Genomic DNA, 22,645 nt, shown 5'->3' on the forward strand with positions numbered 1-22,645 from the left:
AAGATGAACACCTACAGAGATATACATTCTTACCCAGACGTTATGGGTGTGCTTTTCTTTGCAGAGATATATGATTTATATACACATATATATCATGCTCCCCATAAAGCCAGCCTGTACAGAGCAGATGTTTTACCCCGAACCCCCTCCTTTTGCCGCCGCATCTGCAGCCATCTGGGGAAGGGGTGCGGGGCTCCATCGCTGCTCCCCGGCACCCCACGGGCGCCTCTAATTTCACCAGGGGCATTCCCCGCGTTGCAGGGGGGGTGCGCAGGGCCGGTTGCCCACCCCCGGCGCCCGCGCAGGGGCGCAGCCCCCCCGTCCCGGCCCCGCCGCGCTCCCCCGGGCGTGCGCGGAGCGGTGCGCGCAGATAGCGGCGGGAGCGGAGGGTGCGCGCCGCGGGGAGCGAACAGCAGATTGCGGACAGCCAATGGCGAGGGCAGGCCGAGGTGGCACCAAATTTCCCGCAGCCAATTGGCTGGCGAGGCGAAGGGGAAAAAAATGCAGAAAAAAAAAAGAAAAAAAGCAGCCAGGCATCATGAGAGAGCCTGGCCCTCGCCATCCTCCTCTTCCTCAGCATCCTTCCTCCCGCCCCCCGGTCCGCCCCGCCTCCCCTCCCGGGTACGCTGAGAGCCGGGCCCCCGCCGCGACTCGCCGCCCTCCGTGCTGACCCCGCGCATCCCGACTGCGAGCAGGGGGTCACCGGGAGGCCGGGGCACAGAAAGTCCGGCCCCGCCAGCCGCCGAGCGAGCAACTCCGCTTAAAAACCTCCGCGCCCGCCTCCCCGGGCCGCACAGCTCGCCGGGCGAGGGGCCGACAAGAACCAGCCTCCCTCCGCCGCCACCGCCGGGGACTTGCGCGCCCGCATACCGCCGCCGAGGAGCAGAGACAGGGCCGCCCCATGCCTGCGCACTTGCTGCAGGAGGAGGTAAGCGGGGGGCTGCCGGCGGGCCGGGGGGTGTGGGTGCTTTGTCTTCCCCTCGCCCCATCCTCCATCTCTGCGGCTCCGGCAGCGCAGCGCTGCTGCTCTCTTGGGGAAAAAGGGTCTGGGCATCCACGCGTGTCCATGCACACACGTACGCACACATATGTGTGTGCGTATGCCCTCTCTGTGCCGCATCTCAGTCATCAGGCAAGTCATTCACTGCTAACTTAAGACATCACCCAAGCCCCAGGGGGGGACCATAATTGAAGTGGGGATCTCCGCTGCTGCGATTATCTCCGCAGAGCCTATGCCCTCGGATAGACTGAGCATGAAATACAGCTTCCTCTTAAAAGCATCCATCTAAGCATGCTGGTAAGGGCTGTTCAGGAAGGTCTTCTGTGCCGAAAAGTCATGAGGTTTTTGGTAATGCTCAAACTGTGATTTTTTTTTAGGGTTTTTGGTTTGTTTTGTTTGGAGGTTTTTTGTGTTTTGTTGCTGTTTTTCTTTGTGTGTTTTGGGGGTTTTGTGTGTGTGTGTGTTTGTTTGTTTTTTTTTTTTTTAATAAGAAAGGGCTTTCACTTACAGCGTTTTTAAGGCAAATGTTGCAGCAGGGAGTGTCTCTAGGACAGACACAAGGTGAAAGTGGCCAGCTGCCCAGATGAAATGAATGACTGTGTCTGCATTGCCTGAGCCAAGCAAACATACAATAGGGAGACTGCCCATTTTTGGCATAAGAAGGTCTGAATAACAACCTGTAGAGATTTTATTTTTGTGCCTTCTGGCAGCCACCCTTTGCCCAAGGGGAGGCAGAGACTTGATTCTGGTATTCATGCTCTCACCTTGTCATACTTCCCAGTTCTACCTATGCTGAGAGGTAAAGGTAAATCACAGCCCTGCTCTCTTGCCTGTTGCCAGCATGTGGGGTCTCCCCTGGTCCTTTGTGCAGGTGCTCTGACCTTCCAAGGATGCTGTGATGTAAAGAACTTTACTCCTCTCCTCACCTGAAACAGATGCCAAGGGCGGTGTGCTTAGACCACATTTCATGGTCTTGACATGTATTTTGGGGCATATCCTGGAGGCTGGAAAGAAACTTGTCCCTGGCTCACGTTGGGCATATTCAAATATACTGGACTCAAGAGCGAGTGCCCTGGGGCCCCTAGGCTGAACCCAGCACGGGAGCCTTTGAGCTGCAGTTGGTTGTATAAGCTGGATGCGTGCCAGGATCACCTATGGCGTGTTCAGTGCTGGAAGAGTGGTGGGGGTGGTGATGGGGGAACACATCTGTTCTGCAGATGAGAGCTGCAAAGTCATTCAGAAATGATGGAGAGCTCATGAAAATGATTTAGTTGGCTTCCACCTCAGCTCTAGACCTCATATCAATCCCCACACCACTTTTCTCAGTAGGAGCCACAGGAGCCACTATGGCCATGAGGGGGTAAAAATTCTCCTCCTTTCCTCCTCATTTCCCTAGTCTCCAGCTAAATAACTGCCCACTCTTCCTCCCTCTTCCCCCCATGCTCTCCTCACCAAGTCTGCAATGGTGGAGCTGACTTTCACAGCTGATTTAAAGCCCTTTTGATTTAAGGTTAGTTTACATGTTAGAAATGACCAGTTTGATTTTATCAGTGTAATTCCAGCAGCATAGGTATGCTAGTAAAATTCCCCATGCAGCTACTACAAGTCTGGAAGAAGAGGTTTTTTTCGTCTCTGCTGTTTCCTTTGTGGTCTCCCTCCTCCTCCTGTGCCCCTGTGCAACTTTGACAGTGACATAAGCTATCATGGAGGAGAAAAATGCAGCTCCAACCCCACATTCTTACTCTGGAAGCAGCATGTCCATATGGGGAGTGCTACCCGTCTAATTATACCACCAGATCTCTGTTGGGAATTTTTCCTGCATAGACAAGTCTTAGGTCTTTTTGGTAGATTGTCTTCCAGCCAAGGAAGAAAATTTTGCCTTCCTGACAAAATGTCAGATCAGAATATCTTGACACTCTGGAATGGCAGGACTTTTCCTTGCCTAATCTCTGCATTAAAAGACATTTCTCATGGCTCTTCTTTTGGGGAATTGCTTTTAAATTCTCCAGCAGCTCAGAGTATCGTTAATTAGGAAAGCAGGCGGAGACAGCTCATAACTGGGGTGCAGAGGAGCCTATAGCTGGTCCCGAGCTCAGCAGCTGCCTGGGTTCAGTGAAAGCAGCAGGATGCTTCATGTTCAGTTTTTTTCCTTTCTAACCTTTGATTCCAGAAGGAAAAACTTAGATAGCTCCCTTTGTAGAGATCATTTTATTTCCCAAACCATGGGGAATCTGTCAGCTTTGCCAGCTCCTCCCCATAGGAAGGTATGTCTGTAACTCTCTAGTTTCTACCCTTGGGAAAGGGAGGAGTTGGGGTGGCCACGTAAGCTGCTTGGACTGATTTTAATGCCTCCCTCAGGAAACTAGGCCATGACAGGACGATGGTCTTTTATGAGTCCCATGTACCCGGGTGGGAATCTGGTGTTAATTCAAGAGAGATTTCTAGTGGGGAAGGAACTTTCCTGGCTTGGCCATGCTTCCTCCCTTGGTCCCAGCTCTGCCATTCCTGCCGCTGACCGTTAGTGCCTCTTTGCAGATGGGGACAGCGGTGGGGGCAGCGGAGGGACGTGTCCTTTGGGCAGGTTCCCGACCAGCGAGGAGATGAGGGCAGCATGCCCTCCCACCACTCACATCCCACGTGCTGGGCACCCCCATGTCGAGCCCAGTCGGGCACTTGGGCTTGGTCCCGACAAAGGGTTGTGAGCACCTGCAAGCACGTGGCTGTCATGATGGAGATGGAAATCGGTGATTCAGGGTTCAGTGACCTGTCTCATTAGGGTCAGTCCTGCCTGCTCCTTTCGTCATGCATGCCTGATGGGGCAGGCTGTCACTCAGCCAGGACAAACAAGCGTGTGCAGAGGGAATGTTGTGTCACAGTTACAGGAGGGAGCCACACTGAGACAACCTGCTGCTTAATACTTCCTCTGCTTGCTGATGGCCTCAGCTTAGAGGATTGTCTTCCCATGCCTCAGTTTACCTGTAAGTGGAAAGAAGAGAGGGATGAGAGGCTTAGCAGCAGCCATGAGATAGGATGTCTAACTGGAAGCACACCACTTAACTGCTTCCATCTGCTGATCTCCAAGTGTATTGGTCTTGCCATGTCCCAGCCTGGAAGGTGAGGCAGGGGGAGTTGAAGCACCCCAGAGGAATCCCCCTATGGATCTTCCTGATGCTCCTCCAGTGATCCCTAGTGGGGTGACACAAAGAGCCAGGATATCAGGAGCAGCACAATTATTTATTATAAAACTGAGTTTCAGACTGTATTTCTCTCCCACCTCTTTGTTCATTCACAGGATTTCCTTTATTGTTGTCTGCTTATGCACAAGCCCAGACTACAAGCCCACCTAAAAACGCCTGCTAATAAAACTGAAAGAAAAATAAAATCCTTGCAGCTTTCAAATGATATCACCAAAGCCACCAGTGGAAAAAAAGAGTGTTTTCCAAGTCTTAACTTTGTGCGTCCTGTCCACCATTCACCCCCTCTCCCCGGAAAGATCAGGCCCTCTCCATTCCAGGCTATGACTCCATGGGGCCAGAACAGGCTCTTCTTGGTGCCAAGGGCTCAGCCTGACAGGGAAACTGCAGGCTGCAGGTCTTGGTACTGCCAGCCTAACTGTTTGTGTTTCAATTCCCTGCATTGGTAACCACCAACTTCTTGTTTTGTTTTCCCTTTTTCTTTTCTTGAAAATATTCATTGCTACCTCTCCAAGGAGTTCTCCTCCACTTCCAGCACCACCACGGTTGGCACTGTCACTTCCCGGGTGACCAGGAATGGGGATGCCGTCATGGAGAAGGACTTACCCAATCACGAGGACTTGGCAGGAGACCGGGGCATGATAGATGATATCTTTGATGAGACCTACCGGGAGAAGGAGGGCCCCAAGCCCCCCATGCGATACGTCTGGAGGAATATCATCCTCATGAGCCTGCTGCATCTAGGGGCCCTGTTCGGGTTGACGCTGATACCTTCTGCAAAGATCCAGACATTGGCATGGGGTAAGCACTTTTTTCCACTTGTTTCCTGGCATCTGCAAACCCATTTGTTGGGTGATACTCTTTTTCCTCCAGGCCCACCAGGAGAAAGAAGGAAGTGAAGGTCTTCTGTTAGAAGAAGCCACTTGGCCAGGTTCATAGCAAGCTGTGGGAGGGCTTGGTAGTGTGAGGGAAGGATTTGGCAGGGGACTGCTTGGCTGCCTGAAAAGGAAACTTGATTCACAGGCATTAGGCTTGGAAGTAGCCCACATCTGAATGTGCAGCCACTTCAGGGATGAAGCACAGAAAATGTTTGATGAAGTACTGTGGCAGGCCCAGAAAGTCAGGAAGAAGGAGCACTTGAAGGGGTGGCTGGGGAGGCAAGGTACAGGGCCTGACTTTTCTGCCCAAAGAGAAGAAACATTCCTATCCTTAACAATCCTGCAGAGCCTCCATGTGTGTGTGAAGGGAAAAAGACAAAATTCAGTTGTGCTGAAGATAAGAGTCAAGAGTTAAGTCTGAAGCTCAGGTCTTTCATCAGTCTTACAAAAGCACAGATTTGCCCCCATCATCCCGGAACTAAGCCTGACAACTTTCAAAAAATAAATAAGCATCTCTCCAGGCAGCAAATTCCAATGAAAAGCACAACCCAGCAGAAGGTAGCTAGGCAAAGGTCCGCTTTCTCAGAGACCTTGCCCTGGGTAGGAACCAAACTTCTCCTTTGACTGCTCGAAAGAGAGCTGGGCGCAGGGCCCAGGCTGCAGGGGAGCCTCGCTTTCCAGGAGCTTTGTGTGAGCTCCTGGAAGAGTCAAGAAGCCAAATGGCTCCCAGTGGGGAGGTGGAGAGATTGCATCCAGCTCCTGCCTTCCTGTGAAATAGAGCGACAGAAAGTCTAATTGAGACCTGCTGGCATGGCTTTTGGTTTCAGCAGTGCTCCTGTGAAGTGCTTATCTGGGATCAGGGTCCTGGCCAGCCCAGCTGTGGACAGGCCCTGGGGATATCCACCTGGTCTGTCACACTCTCAAAGTCTGTTCCCCCAGTGGCTGTGAGCAACAAGGATCACAGCTGGACTGGGAAAGAGATGATTCATTCCCCAGGTGACCAGACTGGCTCTTTCCCTCCTGAATCACCTCAGCTTCTCACAAGCAGAGGCCTGAGGGATAAGCATCACTGGAGGCCACTGGACTCGTTCAGAGCCCAGCTACAGCATCTGCAAAAGCAGAGGCATCGATGTGTTCCCTGTGCAGGCAGTGTGGCCTTTCAAGGGGCTGATGTGAATGATTTGCTGGGCCTTTCCCTTGTGAAAAACTAATAGGCTGCACTCTTCCTGGGGTGGAAGGGCTGGGCAGAACATGCAGCCTCAGCATGACCTTGAAGGGGCATTTCAGGGCTCTCGGTCCTGCTCTGTGAGTCCCATCCCTGGGCTGTCAGCTGTCAGCTCAGCACAAGTAGCTGCCTTCTCTCACTCACTTTGCTGAGAGCCTGTGTCCTCCAACCCCAGCCAAATATCCTCAGGGCACTGGGGCAAGGAGGAGGGAAAAGGTGAGTCGGATTTACTGTTTTCATTTCAAGCTGCTGAGATGCACTGTGATTTCCGAATCCATCCAACCCTTCTCCCTTGAGCTTCCCTGCAGTACTTAAGTGAGCTCAAGCATCTTGATCCAGAAGGTTAATGCTGCTTTGCATTCTGCTAACCCCCACGTTACCCTAAAATGGTCTCTGAGGCAATGTTTTTGCAACCACATGCCTGAGATGTCTGTATGGCATCCCATGGCATTTTGTGGGAATCTGCCTTGTTCTTTACCTGATGCCAGCCCCTCCTGCTCCCCTCCCTCAGTCAGTTCTGATGCTGAAGTGCCAAGTTGCTCTCCTGCCACAGTGAGGCACTGTGAAATTCCTCGGTGGCTTCTGCAGTGACAGATTCTCTGGGAATGGGAAAAGGACAGGGAGTTTGGGGGAACTGCACTGGCTTGGCATGGCTGAAGTTCCATCCTGCCTTACCAAAGCTGGAGTAGCTCCACAGAGCTCCCTGTCCTGCATCCCTGGCACTTGGTTTGAGAAGGGACCACCCTTCCCTGCACCCTGCAGGCAAGTCAGAGCTTTCTCCTATGGTCCTTTCTCCTCCAGCACTAACCGGAGCTGGCATAGTCTGATCCTCCACAGGCCTGGCTTCTCAAAAAAGCTCCTTGCTCCTTGCATTGCCCTTTTCTCAGCTCATACTTTTCTTTAGCACATACAAGGCAACTGTGGCTGCCATCTCAGTGATGTGCTGTCATGTTCCCAGCACTGTCTGGTAGCAAGGAGAGGACTACAGTTCCCATTTTACACACAAGGACAAAGCAGCAGAGACTTAGTTTGCTCCCAGCAATACACCATGGGCTCATGGCAGAGCAGCTCTCCTAGTAGGGTTTTTGCTTGTTTCTTTGTTTGTTTTTCAGATCATTCCTTCCTTAGCCTGTGTATATAAAATATAAAATTAACATGGCCCCAGATGTTCTCTGCTGTGACACTACAGGCAGCTGTGGTGCCTCATAGCTGATCTGCCTTCTATATTTTATTATAAGGAGCAAACTGCGGCTTACACCCTCTTCGTCCATCTCCTTGATGTTCCTGCCCCTCTGAAACCAGTTATATTGGTGACTGTGTCCTCTTTTGTTTTCATTTCTCTGTGTGCTAATTCCTCTTTGTCTCTCAAGCTCTCCAGCCCTGCCTTCATCATTGTTTGCTGTTCTGCACTGCTGTGTGCATTGTATCCCCTGATCTCTTTCTGGTACAGAGCTTCCCAGAACGAGCGGGGGTTGTTGATCAGGTGAGAGCTCACCATAAAAAGAGCTCTCCAAGCCCTTCCAGCACTATGGCTTTCCAGCCAGCTCCCCTTTTATTTGCTGTCTTCTCCACTGTACTTGATAAAGTCTTGCACGGCCTTTTCAGGAATCAAGGGCAGATTTCAAGCCATTTGCCAAACACCGTGGAGACTGCATCTGGAAGGGCAGGATGCAAAGGTGATTGGCAGTTTCTTCTTTAGCTGCTCTGAGCCTCCCTGGAAACATGATTTGCAGGTTGTCTTCTTGGCCCTCAGGTGCAGCAGACCAATTATATTTGTGTTAACCCCTGTTGCCCTGGCCAGCAATGTCTATAGAACAGTGACAGTTCCTTCTGATGTGGTGCTGACAGTGCAGTGCCAGCAGTGGCAGCAACAGGGGTTAATACATTTTTTTTTGTTGCTGCTTTGGACCAAGGAGGATCTTGCTGGATAATTTAGGCAATTTTGACAGCCTGAAAATATCAGCCAGTACTACCCCCAGGGATGTGTCCAGCAAAATGTTTACACGTTTTTTTGTCACTTGCCCATCAAGACTACTGTTGGCAACACTTCACCACTTAGTGTCCTCTCCAGGCTTAACTAGCAGGTGGTGTGCTTCTCTGAGCGTGGAGGGGAAGTTCTGATTTTGCCAGATAGGGAAGTTAGGTTTTAGCAACAGTAGCTCCTATTGTTCCTCCTAAACACTATCCCACGTACAGAGCCCACACACATTTTCTTGCTCTTGGTATCTTTCTCCTGAGAGTAGCGTGACCCACCTGGCTAGCAGGGCTGGGAGGCAAGGAGAGACTAGTCTAAAGCTGTAGTTTTCCCTTGCACTGAGCAGAAGTCCGAGGAAACTTGCTGGAGCAGGGACACCTCTTCATGTAAACATCTTTGGTGTTGACTGCAGGTAACAATGCCTTTAGCACATTCCTGGCTTCCCATCATAACGTGAGGTCTGAATCAGGGCCCTGAAAACATAAAGACTAGCGAGTCATATAGACATGACTGAATCCAGAATGTTTTGGATTTAATTTTTGGAGCACTGCGTGCATGCATCACATGCTGGTGGTCATGATTCTTTGTATTCCAGTTGAATGGGTCATTGGGAACATCACCTGTGAACTGACAATCTTTTGGACTTGGGTACTTCAAAGCATGGTGTGAAAAATGACTTTGAACCCTCAGCTGGTAGTCCCTAAATCTTTCAGTCTGGGGCATCTTCACAAGGCACCTACGAAAATCTGTGGTACTTTATTTCACCTTCTCTATACCTTTCCAATTTCATTCTGAGTGGATGATCTTGGAAAAGCTTTTCTTCTTCCTTCCCCGTGTGATGCTCCTTCCTTGGATATGCAGTGATCATCATTGTACCTGTTCACAGTGATCAACTTACTGAATCATTAGGGTGGTGGATTTTTCTGTTTTCCACCAGGCTTTTCAATGTTATTGTCCATATCCTGTCACTGTCGCAACATCTCTTAGGTATGTCTGATGAAGCTAATAGCCTCCAAGTAGTGTTTGGGTTTCTGTGGAGTTAGGTGCCATGTATGCGTAGACTGAGAATCAGCTCATTTCCCACAGAAAGATAAATTACAGCTGCTGTATATGGGGAAGAGACAAGGCAGCACAGGTTTATCATTAGAGAGTTGTATCCATTTTAGTGATCTGGGATGCAGCCCCAAGAGAAGTCAACATAAGCTGCTGAAGTTAATGGGCTCTGGATGATGATCGTGACTGTTTTGTGCAAGGGCACCCAAAAGCAGTGGTTATACTTCCAAATTTTTAACAAAAGCTACCCGAAAGCAAATACTGGGTTGTGTGGTTTCTGGGTCTGTCAGTGTTCCCGCCATGTCTCTTTTGTGATTCCTTGTGCTTGCTCATATGTCTTTGTTACTGGTGTCATCTTTTCCTGAGGGGTTGAGAATTGCTTGTATAAAAGAGATACAGATGAGATTCCTTTTTGCAAAGCTTAAATACCACAGTCCTCAGCCAGAGTCATCTTCGGGGAGGCCTCTTTTACCAAAAAATTCCCGGTCAGCCTGTGAGGATTCACTAGAGAGGGAAGCCTGAACTCAGGCCCTGTACTCACCTAACCTGGATTTTACTTCCTAGTGCCATTGAAGATCATGAAAGATTGCATAGTGCTTTTCTGTCCTCAGAGCACCATTAACTCATGCCTGCTTGCCCCACAGTGCAGAGCTGGGCTCTTGAGCCAGCAAGTTGCCTCTACATCCTTGATCCAATATCCATGGCATCCTTCTCTGTATAGGTTGGAGGTTAAATGCAGACTCCTAGATGCTGCTCTCAGCTCTGCCATGAACTGCTTGTCACCCTTGGAAATCTATCTCAGCTACTGAGGTGTGTACCATGGGTGTGAAGTTGCCCAGAGCTGCTTATGTTGAAGGGAGAATGGTGGTATGTCACACCTCTTCTACTAGTAGGAAGTGTCTGAAACATCCAGGAGTGGGGTTTGTTGTTCTTGCAGTGTCTGAGGCCAGAGAGGTTCTGCAAATCAGTTGTATGTTAGGTTCTTTTTCAAGGTTTGCTCTTCTGCATGAATCTGTGGGGATAGTGACTGGTTTAAAATGAGACTTAAAAATCTAGAACCAATGGGGAACTGGTCATGAGCTAGTTTATAAGTTTCAAATCAGTATCGTGGGGTTGGATAAGACCTTCAAGCTGTCCAGCATAAGTACTTTTCTGTCAGTAAGGCCAAAAGGAGACCTTAAAAAACCACCTTGCTCCAGCATCGCTCCCTTCTCCCCTTCCTGGCTTGGCCAGATTTCTGCTTTGCTCAGCTCCATTGTCTCTTGCAAAGGCTGGATCCTGCTGCATTTGCATGCCTTTTCATCCCTCTTCATGCCCTATAAATCAGCTATGACCAGTGACCGCTTGTCTCCTCTGAGAGACTGCAGAGGTGCTGGGAGACACAAGGCAGAGGTGTGCTGGTCTGAGGCTTGGCAGCAGGTGGGGAAGCCAAGGGAAAAGTTGGGGATGGGAAGTCACAGTCAGATCAGCTGACAGGGAAGGTCACTGTCATACAGCAGGGTGGGAGTGAGGAGGGTTCATAGAAATTTAGGGGTTTAGAGGAGGATGTTAAATTGGCAGAGGCCAGCTTTTAGTGGATAAGAAATTAGGTTTGGAATGTACAAAAACAAAAAGGAGGTGACAGGAGGGAGTAGGAGATAGTAGGAAATAAAGTTGGGTTATTTGAATGAAAGAACAGGGCGACAATGCCTTGCATGTCTCAGGTCTCTGATTCCAGACAAGTTTCTGGCAGAGCATCTATTTTCTGGGTTCAACATAAGGTTGATTAGAGCCATTTGCCTCGACTGAATGGTATTGTCAAGCATACCAGTGATTCCTATCTGCCGGAGTTCCTGACTCTTCCTTCCTACAGAAAGAGTTAATTTTCAGATCAAATTTTCTCCTTATCCTTAGCTTCTGAGTGTATTGCTGCTATGACCCTGTCAGGGCTTTTTCTCCATTTTAGCTCTATAACCAGATGCTGAAACCCAGGTTAAATTCCAGAGGTCCCAGGAGGACACACAGACCAGGGCAGACCTGAACACATGATCCAGAGGGAAAAGGATGTGATTTTTTACTAACTATCAGAGGAGCAAGGAATTCCTTCTGACCTGTGTGGAGAAGGAATGCATGAAGCAGCCTGGAAGCTCAACTGGGCCCAGCAGCATATGCCTCTGCCTTGGGCATGACTTGCAATGAATTGCTGGCATTGAAGTTTCCTTCTGTAAATGGTGCAGGGCAATAAAAAGGCAGGCCTTCCCCTGGAGCTGTATGAGCTGCTCACCCATGGGGAGCACAGACTGGGGCAACTTTGCTGCAGGCCAACTTGCTCTAACTGCTCCAACACTTTGTGTTCTTCTCCAGGTGTCCTGTGTTTCGTGTTGAGTGCTCTGGGAATAACAGCTGGATCTCACCGCCTCTGGAGCCATCGGTCCTACAAAGCCACGCTGCCCCTGCGGATCTTCTTGACTATTGTAAACTCCATGGCCTTCCAGGTAAGCACCTCCTCAGTGTGCCGCTGGTCCTCAGAAGGAAGTGCTCCACTGAATCCCTGTCTCAGAGACCGGGCACAAGCTGATGGAGAAGTTCCTCTCTCCTATTGCCTCTTATTAGAAAACAACCAGCCCCTTCCATCTAACACTGTGATGCTAGAGTCCTTCTTCTTATCTTCACCTTGTCTCATCAGAGGGTGACTGAGACAAACTGGGTGAGGAGAGGACTGTTGGCAAAGACCTGGGTAGGAAAGCTCTCCAAAGCAGGAATGTACCCTTCCCTCGAGGTGTGGTCTCTCTCTACTTGCTTCAGGTCCTGTGAAAGAGGCGTGGAAGTGCAAAGTGCTCTGCTGGCATTCCAATTGCTTCACATTCCTCTTGCTGCATGGCTGATAAGGGGGCAGACACCTGCACAGCCCAGGGAGCCAGGCTGTGGAACTTGTTGCTACAGAAGGACCAAGAACTTGTTGAGATTATGCAGTTAGGGGGATGCTTCTCTGGTTCCGAAGAGTGATACTTAGGAATAACCCAGTTATAAGTCACACCATTGGCTACCAGAGAGTCATCCCAGGTCAGTGATGTTTCCAGGAGAGGAGGGCTGAGCCCATTCAGAGCAGCCCAAGTGATAAGCACCTCAGGGTATTGCCTAACCACTCATGAGCACACTGCACAGTCCACAATGCAGACAAACCAGGAAGTCCTTAGGAATTGTGGAGAGTAGCAGAGATGTCCCTTTAGAAGTCACAGTGAAAACCCAGGTTAGCATGGCAAAAAATCCTGGCGGTCTCTCGGATTTGCTGCTGTGAGGCAGCTCTAATGGCACTCCATCATTCAACTGTACTTGAAGGGACTTCATACAGGCTTGCTCATGTGTAGGAAGTACCTTGGAGGGTGACAAGGTGCAGCACTTACTGCTACAAGAAGGTGAACAGAAAAGTACCAGTGCTGTGCCCATAGGTAATTCTCCAGCTTAAGTATGAGGGAAGGGTAAAGCCCAAGTGGACCAGGTGTTTTAGAGGCATTATCTTCTTCCCCCCCCTCCTCCCCCTCCCAGTGTAGCCATAGAGGACACTGACATGTAATCAGAACAGGATGGGGATGGGCTTTTTCAGCATTGGAAAACTTTCTAAAACACCATTCACTTTCCTGTTGTCTGTTAGTACCAAACCAGAATCTTTCATGGGGAAAGAGGCAGGACCAAGCTGCTGATTCCAGCTACTGGTCCAGCACTCAGCAAGGGAATGGGGTGGTTTGCTGTGTGTTGGCTAGTCCCATACAGTGACCATCTTTCACAGGGTTATAGGGCAGAGGGGGAAAGAATTTGCTGAGCTATTGTTGTAGGGGATAGTAATAGACAAAGATGAGAGACAGACAGATATTTCAGCTTCAATAGGAACTAATCCAAAGTTTTGCTGAAAATTCAGTACCATTCCCTATGGATGTATTTTCTTAATAGTTACTTTCAATGAGATCAAGAGAAGGTTGATTTTTAACTTATCTCATTCCTGTTAGTGGCAGCAGCTCTAAGATGAGACTGGTAACTTTTAAGGCCAGAGAAGACTATAGATTATCTTATGTGAGTCCTCCAGAAAATGCCTGTTTGTTGTTCAAAGACCTGTGGCTTGTGATTGCAGAGAATTTGGGAATTCTGCCCCTAGTTGTCTCTTCCACCCCCAAGATCAGGCAACTGTAGCACAGCAGAAGCTCTCCTGGTTATAGTCTGCAGCTGGAAAGGAGGCATTCTCCTATGCTCCTGTGCTCTGCCTGCTGGCCTCAGAAAGTCACAATTTTCAGACAGTGTTGCAGTTAGAGGTGGTTCCAAAATAAGATCTGTAGAAAAGCTAAAGTTTGGGTCAAGATATTGACTTTTCATCTTTGAGACCCCTGATTTGTATTTGTGCACAGGGTGTGGGGGTTGGGATGGTACCACGCTCCAGCTGCGGTACATGGTCTCTTTCCAAAACTGTGCCTCCTGCCTCCAACAAAAGGATTTCCAGGAGACAGAGAAAGCCTCTTCAGTTGTGCAAACCAAAGCTGTCTGTCTGCCTTCAGACTGTGCTTTCTCATGTTACATGATGCTGTGTAGGGTCTGGAATGTGAAAAAGACTTTGTGTCACAGGTGAAACATTTCCAGTATGAGTAGTGGTTGTGTTTCTCTGTTTACTAGATAGAGAAGGCTGCTGGGCCATCCTCTTCTGAGAGAATGCTGAGTGACCAAGCTCTGGGTAACATCAGTGAGAGCTGGTGGTACAGGGAGGTGCTCAGGATTTGACTGGAAGGAAGGCAGCAGCTCCCAGTATTACTGAGAGTTGAATCTTGGCCCATGTCTGTCATTGCTTTATTGCATGGCCTGCAGGTAAATCACTTTATCTCAGTTGAAGGAGGAGTGGTTACAGCCCTTGAGAGGGACTTGAGGAGTTGTGTCTCTGCTACAGGCTCCCTGTGTGGATAAGTCACTTGGTCTTTCCAGGCAAGAAATAGGGATGATTATGCCACTTCCCTGCCTTCAAAGTGTTTTGAGAAAAAGTCCTATGTACTTAGGATATTAAGAAGCCTCGTGTGTAACACAGGCAAGAGAGGCTTGCTTGGATCTCAGTTTCTTGTTTTCTAGGATGGTGTAATACCTGGCTTTATCACATCGAAATCTTGGTATAAAGGAATAAATGCAGGATCTGCTCTTTAAACTAACCAAAACAATAATTTCTTAATACAAATGATGAAAGCTTTAACATTTTCCAAACTGCATTGATTTTGCATCTTAAACAGAGCAGTTATGGGGCTGAAGGGGGATATTTTTGATAGCTGTCACTGAAATGGTGTGTTTATTCTATTTCTAAAGAGAGGCCTTTGTTTTAAGACTCTTTGATTTCCAAAGAAAAAAAAAATCACTAAAAAAACTCAGCCCCAAGTTAAACAAATATGTCTGATTTGGCAATCCCAGGAAAAGCAAGGCAGGCTGACCCATGGAAAACGGCAGGGCGAAGGAAAGGGACAGATTGATCAATCCCAGTTGGCACCATGTAGGGATGGGGACAAGTGACCAACAAGAGCCTAGCATGTGAGGGAGAAGCACCACCTGACCAATGAGGGCTGGCTATTGCAGGGTGGGGGAACAGGCTGATTAATCAGAGCCTGTGATGCTGTAGAGGTTGTGCAAACCAAAGCCTAAAGTTAACCAAATTAAAAAAAAAAAAAAAAAACAGAAAAGGTGGCTCACCAGCGAAGCAGATTTCAAAAAAAATTGAAGTGGTCAAGCAAGGAAGAGCCACCCTCTCTTTTAAAAGCCAAGAACCCCAAACTTTAAATAAAGATAAAATGATTGATATGAGTTCAGGTCAATGGGGTTTAGGAGTCTAAATATTTTAGACTCTTTTGTTAATTTGAGGGGAACATCTCCAGCCCTGTCCCTAAGTCTCCACTCCTGTTGCCTTGCAGAATGACATCTATGAGTGGGTCCGGGACCACCGTGTCCATCACAAGTTCTCTGAGACAGATGCAGACCCTCACAATGCCATGCGGGGCTTCTTCTTCTCCCACATCGGCTGGCTGCTGGTGCGCAAGCACCCGGATGTCATAGAGAAGGGCCAGAAGCTGGACCTGAGTGACATAAAGGCTGACAAAGTGGTGATGTTCCAGCGGAGGTGAGTGGTGGGGTCAGCCCCAGCACAGAACTGTATGGGATGGAGCAGGGACTCTGCAAATGGGCTGGGGACCCCAAGCACCTTTGATGGAACATGAGGGGATTGGGGGTATCGTGAAAAATGTGAGTCTTTGGTCTACCCAAGACTTTGCTGTGGGATGAGCTGAGAGAACTGAGTTGGGCCTCTTCTATAAGAAGTACTGAGGACCTAGTGCTACCTCCAGCCCTCCCACACCTCCTTCTTGCCTGCTTGCCCTGTAGCATGTTGCCACCAGCAGTCTGAGCTTCCCACCGCAAAGCACCTCCATGCCTGTCTGCCCACAGCCCAGCTGATGCTTTGGTTGGCCTGGAGCCCATCTGTGGGTGCCTCTGGACCATCCTTGGAGATGTTGTGGTGCACTTTCCAGGCCATGCCTCTACTCCTCTCCCATTAGTCTCCTGGAAATAGTGTGGTGAAAGAGGAGTTGAAAATGGGGACATGAGAGAGGCTGTTACTGGGAAGGACAGGCTTGATTCACTGGTGCCTCTTGGATGGGGTATCTGTCAGCTGTCCGGAGCTATACTGGGACTGATCCCTAGAGGAGGTGAGTCTGTCACCAGGGCTGCAGAGATGAGAGACTGAACCCATATAGTAACCACCATCACTTGGGAGCTCCCTAGTTTGGTCCCGGATGAATGAAGCAAGGTTTATGGTTTCCCTCCTTTTTGTGCCTGGATTTTTTCTTGTGCATCATCAGAGTGGTTCAGCTTCCTCTACTCCCATCCCTCTAGCGTGAGAGACACCACACGCTTATCTGTTTGATGGTGCAAGTATCCCTTGCTTACACTTGTTGGTGTAATGTATTGGTAGGCAGGGCCAAGTCTGCAAGGAGGAGTTGTAGCACTGGGCCAGAGCTAGGGAAGGGACCTTCTCCGCAAAGCATGGGATTGCCTTTATGGGGACCAACATAGCGGAGAAGCAAAATGGCAGATGAGGTCAAACACAGCAGCTGGTGTCCAGACTCATTATGATGAGGACATTGCTTTGTGCACACATGAGACTGAGACAGGGAGGGCAGGAGTTGAGTCCAAGTGATAAGACCCTGGAGATGAGTCTCCAGGAATGGCTTCTGCACATCCAGGGCAAATGATACAGGGCTCAGGAGTGAGGTATTTCTGCATATGGTTTCCCCTGTATAGCTGAGCATGAATCCTCCAAAGGGAGGACTGAACCAACTCTTCCTGTCCTGCCTCTGCCACTGAGCACTCTCCTCCTGGTCCCTTCCTTTCCAGATACTACAAGCCCTCGGTGGTGTTGCTGTGCTTCGTGATGCCCACTCTAGTGCCCTGGTACTTCTGGGATGAATCCATCGTCATCAGCTTCTTCATTCCAACCATCCTGCGCTACGCCTTAGGGCTCAATGCCACTTGGCTAGTGAACAGTGCTGCTCACATGTTTGGCAACCGGCCGTATGATCAGTACATCAACCCACGGGAGAACCCCCTAGTCAGCCTGGGGGCTCTAGGTATGTTCAGTATCTGTCTCTTTTGCTGTGGGTAGACTGTAGAGTGGGGACTGCCCCTTTGGGCTACAGCTGCTTCTAAGAATTTCTGTGAATCCAGGTGTCCCCATTTCCCCCCGCACCCTTCTCCTCCAGCCTTTGCATCTATCTAGGGGTGGCCAGTTGCAGGCTGGCCAGTGAGTACATAAGGGCAGTGGGGTTATCAGCTCCCACCAGCCTCTCTCCAGGCTGGAAAGGACTCAGCTACTCTTAGCACCTCTTTATCTCAATAGCAATATTTTATTTACCCTGATCGAAGGTCTCTCTGACCCATTCACCAGATTGAAAAATGTGTGCTGTGGTCTCTGCTTATCTGTCTTAGATTTGTCAACTTGAAAACCAGCAGATACGAATTTGGACATGTTTGCAGGGCAGCTGGTAATTTTGGGGGTATTTGAGGATTAGACCAGCCAGATCAACTCATGTGTTTCCCTGAAATTTTGAGGACTCAGAAAAGTACATCCCAGGGTCAGCATTTGCCCTGATCTGTTCTCCCAACCCCAAATCTTCAGCTGGTTTGCACCACTGTATGTCCCTGGGGCTGCACTGGTTTCCACCACTGAAGGGTGTGCTCCTGGATTTTTGGTAGGGAGTGATTTGAACTGCAGAGACTCTGGGTTAGGAGCAGGAGTCCAGCCAATGTAATTGAAGCGGGGAGCACTGAAGCCAGCATTGACAATGTTGGGAGCAGAGGGTGGCTGACTGGGGTAGATTGCTTAGTGGAAGTCTGTCTGCATTACTCCCATCTGGAAACACCTTTTGTGTTTTGACATTAGCACTGACAGTGTTGGAGTGTTGATTGGCCTGGCTTGTTGGGGACTTGCTGCAGGTGTAGCTGATAGCTCAGTACAAGAAGGTTTCTTGTGGTGACAGAGGAAAAGCCGTTAGGGTTCCCCTGGTGTTTTGGTGCAGTCAGTGAGCCAGAGCCTTTCTCAGTTCCTTGCCACATGCTCATTTTCCTCTAAAACACCATAGGTTCTCTGTGACTGTCATTGCCTCATCTGCGCCAGCCTGGGCATGCTGGAGCATGCCCAAATGAGACAGGGTAGATTGTAGAGAAGTGAAATTGTGCTGACTGGAGAAAGGAACCTGGATTCAATTCAGAGCCTGTTTCAGGAATGCGGTGCTTTGGGCCAAGAGAAAAGGGGGTCATCATCTATAGCTCTGCAATATCCTCTCCCTGGTCATGTTTTGCAGGAGAAGGCTTCCATAACTACCACCACACCTTCCCCTATGACTATTCCACAAGTGAGTTTGGCTGGCGCTTCAACTTAACCACAGCCTTCATTGACCTCATGTGCCTACTGGGGCTGGCCAGCGATCGCAAGAGGGTCTCCAAGGAGGTCATCTTGGCTCGGAAAATGCGGACTGGAGATGGAAGTCACAAGAGTGGCTGAGTTCCTGCTTCCCTTCACGCACACATCCACGCCTCTCCTTCCTCCTTTTTTCTCCCTTCCTGACCCCTCCAAATACGCTGGACAAAGGTTTAATGTTCTGTTTACTAACTACTGAATAATGTTACCAGTTTGCTTAATTACTGATGAGTTTTAACCCCCCTCCCACGCTGTGTTTTATGTGATGATCTAGGACTCTGCCTTTATAACACAAGGCCACCCTCTTCCCTTCTTTCCTTTTCTGTTCTTTCTCTGTGGCCCCTCTAGCCCATCTCCCACTTTACGTCCCCCCAGTATCTCCCTAGCAGAGGAACTGATAGGAAGCAGCCCAGGGTGGCCCTTCACAGCCAGCTGTGTACCATGGAGTTAATGGAAGCCTGTACCAGCCAGCTGAAGAGTTGAGCCAAAGTCAGTGACCTTCCCCCCACACCTTCCCCCCACACCTTCCCCCCAAAACTCCTTCCTCTGTCCCTCGTCCTTTCTCAAGGGCTGCTGACAGACGTAGCATGGCTGAATTGCTCTCCCTGGGAAAAGCAGCCCTGTCCCTTCCCTTGCCTCAGAAAGAGAGTTGTCTCTTTCCAAGGTGTCTCTTGGGAAGTGTTCTCTCCTCCTCCCCACTGCACAGCCTCTCTGGCTGGGGAGATGAGAGCCCCCAGTCTCTCTCAGAGCCAGGCCTGCCGGAGGCCAGGAGGGTCTGGTGGCAGCAGCGGGCACTGGAGGGGGAGCCTTGGTGGCCATATTACCTCTTCCCTCTGGCATCACAGCTTCCCTCCCTGCACTGCCCTCTGTGCCTCATGCCACCAGGGACTGAAGGCAGAGCCTGGCTCTGAGCTCCACAGCCCCTTTGGAGAGCCACAGCGAGGAGGGGGACAGACAGAGGGGTGTGCTGCCAGCTGCCGTGGGGCAGCACCAACCCAGACTGGTTTTGTTCACCAACAACGACAAGATTTTTGCTTGCAAATGGGACTTTTCCAAAATGGAAAGGGGGAAAAGGATGTAAACCAAAGCTCCACTGCTGAGTTAAGCTGCTTTATGTGCTGGAGGAACCGGCTCCCCTCTGGGTGGCAGGTGGATGTCCTGGTGTCTGTGCCTGTCCTGCAGATACACATCCTGAGCTGAGCGCAGGGGTGGGGCGCAGGAGCACCTGTGGCATAGGGAGGGTGAGGGTGTCCATGGGAGTAGTCTCTCCCTCCACGTGGGCTCTGCTCAGTCAATTAACAAGTGCCTGAGAAAAACCAACGCAGGGCCAAGTAGCACAGAGGTCTCAAGGGAGTCGAGAGCACCAATGCAAGGCACTGCTGCCAGCGTGAGCCACCTCTGGTCTCTCCTGAGGGAGTGGGAAGGGAAGGAGAAAGCAGCTCCTCGTTTGTCCCTTAGCCTGACTCGCAGCCCCCTCAGCAAGCAATCTCACCACGTCATTTCTTTGCCCACAAGGCAGGCAGTAAGGCGGCTGAGCCTGCAGAAAGGTCAGTTGTATCACCGAGCTGATGTGGGCATACAGCTGGAGGGTGTGCTGGGGGAAAAAGCCCTTGTGGGTGTTGTTTCCTGCAAGTTGCAGAGACCACAGCTTGAGTTCAGATAGTGGGTTAGATTCTGGGCATCATGGCCCCGAGCCTCTCACTGGGCTGCGCTTGCTTTTTTTGTCCCCTCTTAACTCCTCTTATTAGTATTAATTTTTATTATTATTATTAGTTGTAGCAATAGTATAATTTTTGTTGCTTAAATGCACCAAATTGAGCTGGAGGAAAGCACAGGAGGTGCCTGGAACGAGGTCATGTTGGAGTGGGGTTTGCAGCATCTCCCTTATTCAGGCAGGCCAGGGAGGGCAGAGGCGGAGCAGATGCTAGGTTCCTCACATCACCTCTGCCACATAGCAGCCAGGTAAGCTTCACAGGAGCAAGTCTCTGCAGCTTTGCTTTCTTCTGCTGTGAAACTCACCAGAAGCCACGACAGCTCTGCGATGCTCTCCTTAACAAGAGCATGCTTGTTACTGGGAAAAGAAGCCCTCTCCTTTCCCTTCCCTGCCACTGCCACAGCCTTTTTACTGCTTAGCAATGGCATCCTCTAAGGCTTTGAGCCATTAGGAGCCATGTGGTCTCAAACCAAGAGGTACAAGAGGGAGGAACGGAGCAGTGAGCCCTGCAGCTCATGGTGTCAGGAGACAGCATCCTTTGTGCTGTGAGGCTCATGACTGCCTGGGGCAAAGGGGTTGTGGCTGGAATTGTATCCTACCATTAAAAAGAAAAAGCCCTCAAAAACAACAACAAAAAAAACAAACAGTGTTAGCTCTGTAGTTTCAGGCTGACTTTGCTGCAGTCTAAACCCCTCTGAACTCATGGAAAGTCTCCAGAGGATAAATTTGCTCCACCCAGTCATTGGAAAGGGGTGTGTGGTGGAGAAGAGCAGGTGAAAATTATTTCCGTGCTCCTGGTGCCATTTACATGTTGTGTGGCATACCCTACAGTAGAGAAGCGTGCTGTGACATGTTGCAATAGTTCACATCCTCTCAGCAGAGAAGCAGGGTTTGACATCAAGGGTTCCTTTCAAATTTCAAGTGCTGATTTGGGTCCAGAATCTGGAATTAGGGTAGAAGATGAGGAGCGGTAACCAAACAGTCCTGGTGTTTGCCCAGTCGCTTTAAAGGTAGATTGGCAAATATCTCTGGGTGCCTTAAATCTTTCTTTAATATACATAGGAGTATTGACAGATATTTGCTGTTGTGGTTTTGTTTTTGTTTTGTTTTTCTGAATTATGAACATTTGAGGGGTTTCTTAATTATTTAATTGCCTACATTGAACTGTGGGTGCAGGTGATTTTGAATGTATTTGAGTTAGAATTTTTGTTAGATTAAGAAACAGATACAACACTTCAAGTAGAACTTTGTTTGAGATATATATATATATACACACAACTATAAATATATATATATATTTTTGGTGGCATGTTTGTATCCTGGACGCGTTGTCTGTATGTTTAGCTTAAATGAGTCTGAGAGATGTGGAAGCAGAGAAGGCAGCAGTGGGAACGTGCGGCTAGAGTGGGCAGCCGTTCTCCGGGGACCTGTTCACGGCTCAGCTACTCGCTCACTGCGTGATTTGGGACAGTCACTTAAAAATTCTCTGTGCCTCAGTTTCCCCTATCCGTAGCAGGGGGCAACACCCTGCCTCCCAGCCGCGTGGCGATGCTCGCTGCCGGCCGGCCGAGCGCAGGGCAGGGAGGCGTACGGACCACACGCACACTGCTGCCCGCAGAAGCACGGACCGGTTTGTTTTCCAAAACTGTTCCCAGCGCCGCTGGTATTGTGAAGAGCAGATGTCCGAGTGTTGGGTGTTCAGAGAAGGATTGGAAAGTTGAATCTGCACATTGTCTAAGCTCTGTCACTGTTGAAATGTGAGTAGGATACTATTTTTCACAGCTTAGGGATTTCTGCATAGTAGTATCTCTGTTTTGTGTACTGGAAAACAAATAAAAAAACCTTTTTGAAATAATTTCTACTAATACGGAAGCAGACATCTGGTTGTGCTATCTGAAATTTTATTTGTTCATAATAAAAATGTTACTTTAAAACTTGTTGGACCGATGACATGGCAGGCTGGGGCTGGAGAAGGCTACATGTTACCATTTCCCAAACCCTCCTCCCTTCCAGTAGAACCAGTGAAAAAACCTCAGGCTCCTTAAGGGCCCTGAATGAGTGGATTATAAAGCTTTCATAGTCGGGCGCAGCGCAGCCGGCACACCCGCCCAGGCTGCCCCTGCGCTGCGGGGTTACTGCAGGTTAAATCCAGCCGGGGCCTCTTGCCAGAGCCTTGCGGCTGGCGGATGTACATGCAGCATAACACGTAATACTGGCAGCCCATCTCCACAGCACGGCACGGCTGCCACTGTGTCGAGCGGGTTCATTAAACTCAGGGAGGGGGAATTTTCATCCTGCAAGAGTGACCATCCCTGATCTCCCCACCCCTTTTACATCTGGCGGGAAGCGAAAGGGGAAGGGGGAAATCCCCAGACCAAATCTCACTTTAATTGATGTTTGCTTCCCCACACCCCCACCCAACTGCCTTTTGAACGAATAAGGCCGCCTCTACATGGCACTCCTTTGCTCCATGAGGGAGCAGGCAGAGGGGACGGCCTTGTTCGCAGCAACTTCACCACCTGTAGCACCCTGGGACTGCTGAGCCAGCCCACAGTCACTGGCACGGCCAGCTCCTTGCAGCTGGCATGCTAAATTCCTCAGCAAAATTCACCCACGCTTTGGTTTCCAGACGCATCTTCTG

At 49.7% G+C, this 22,645-nt stretch overlaps 1 protein-coding gene across 1 annotated transcript; it reads left to right on the forward strand.

The window, feature by feature from the left end:
* Positions 1-625: 625 nt before the first annotated feature.
* Positions 626-21,938, forward strand: SCD (stearoyl-CoA desaturase). The gene is made up of 6 exons (XM_005500035.3): positions 626-928; positions 4,710-4,995; positions 11,669-11,799; positions 15,232-15,437; positions 16,709-16,941; positions 18,175-21,938. Exons 1-6 carry the CDS (start codon positions 902-904, stop codon positions 18,372-18,374), a joined length of 1,083 nt encoding a protein of 360 aa, XP_005500092.1. The 5' UTR covers positions 626-901; the 3' UTR covers positions 18,375-21,938.
* Positions 21,939-22,645: the final 707 nt, after the last annotated feature.

This window comes from Columba livia, chromosome 6 (genome assembly GCF_036013475.1).
Source record: "Columba livia isolate bColLiv1 breed racing homer chromosome 6, bColLiv1.pat.W.v2, whole genome shotgun sequence".
NCBI lineage: Eukaryota > Metazoa > Chordata > Aves > Columbiformes > Columbidae > Columba > Columba livia.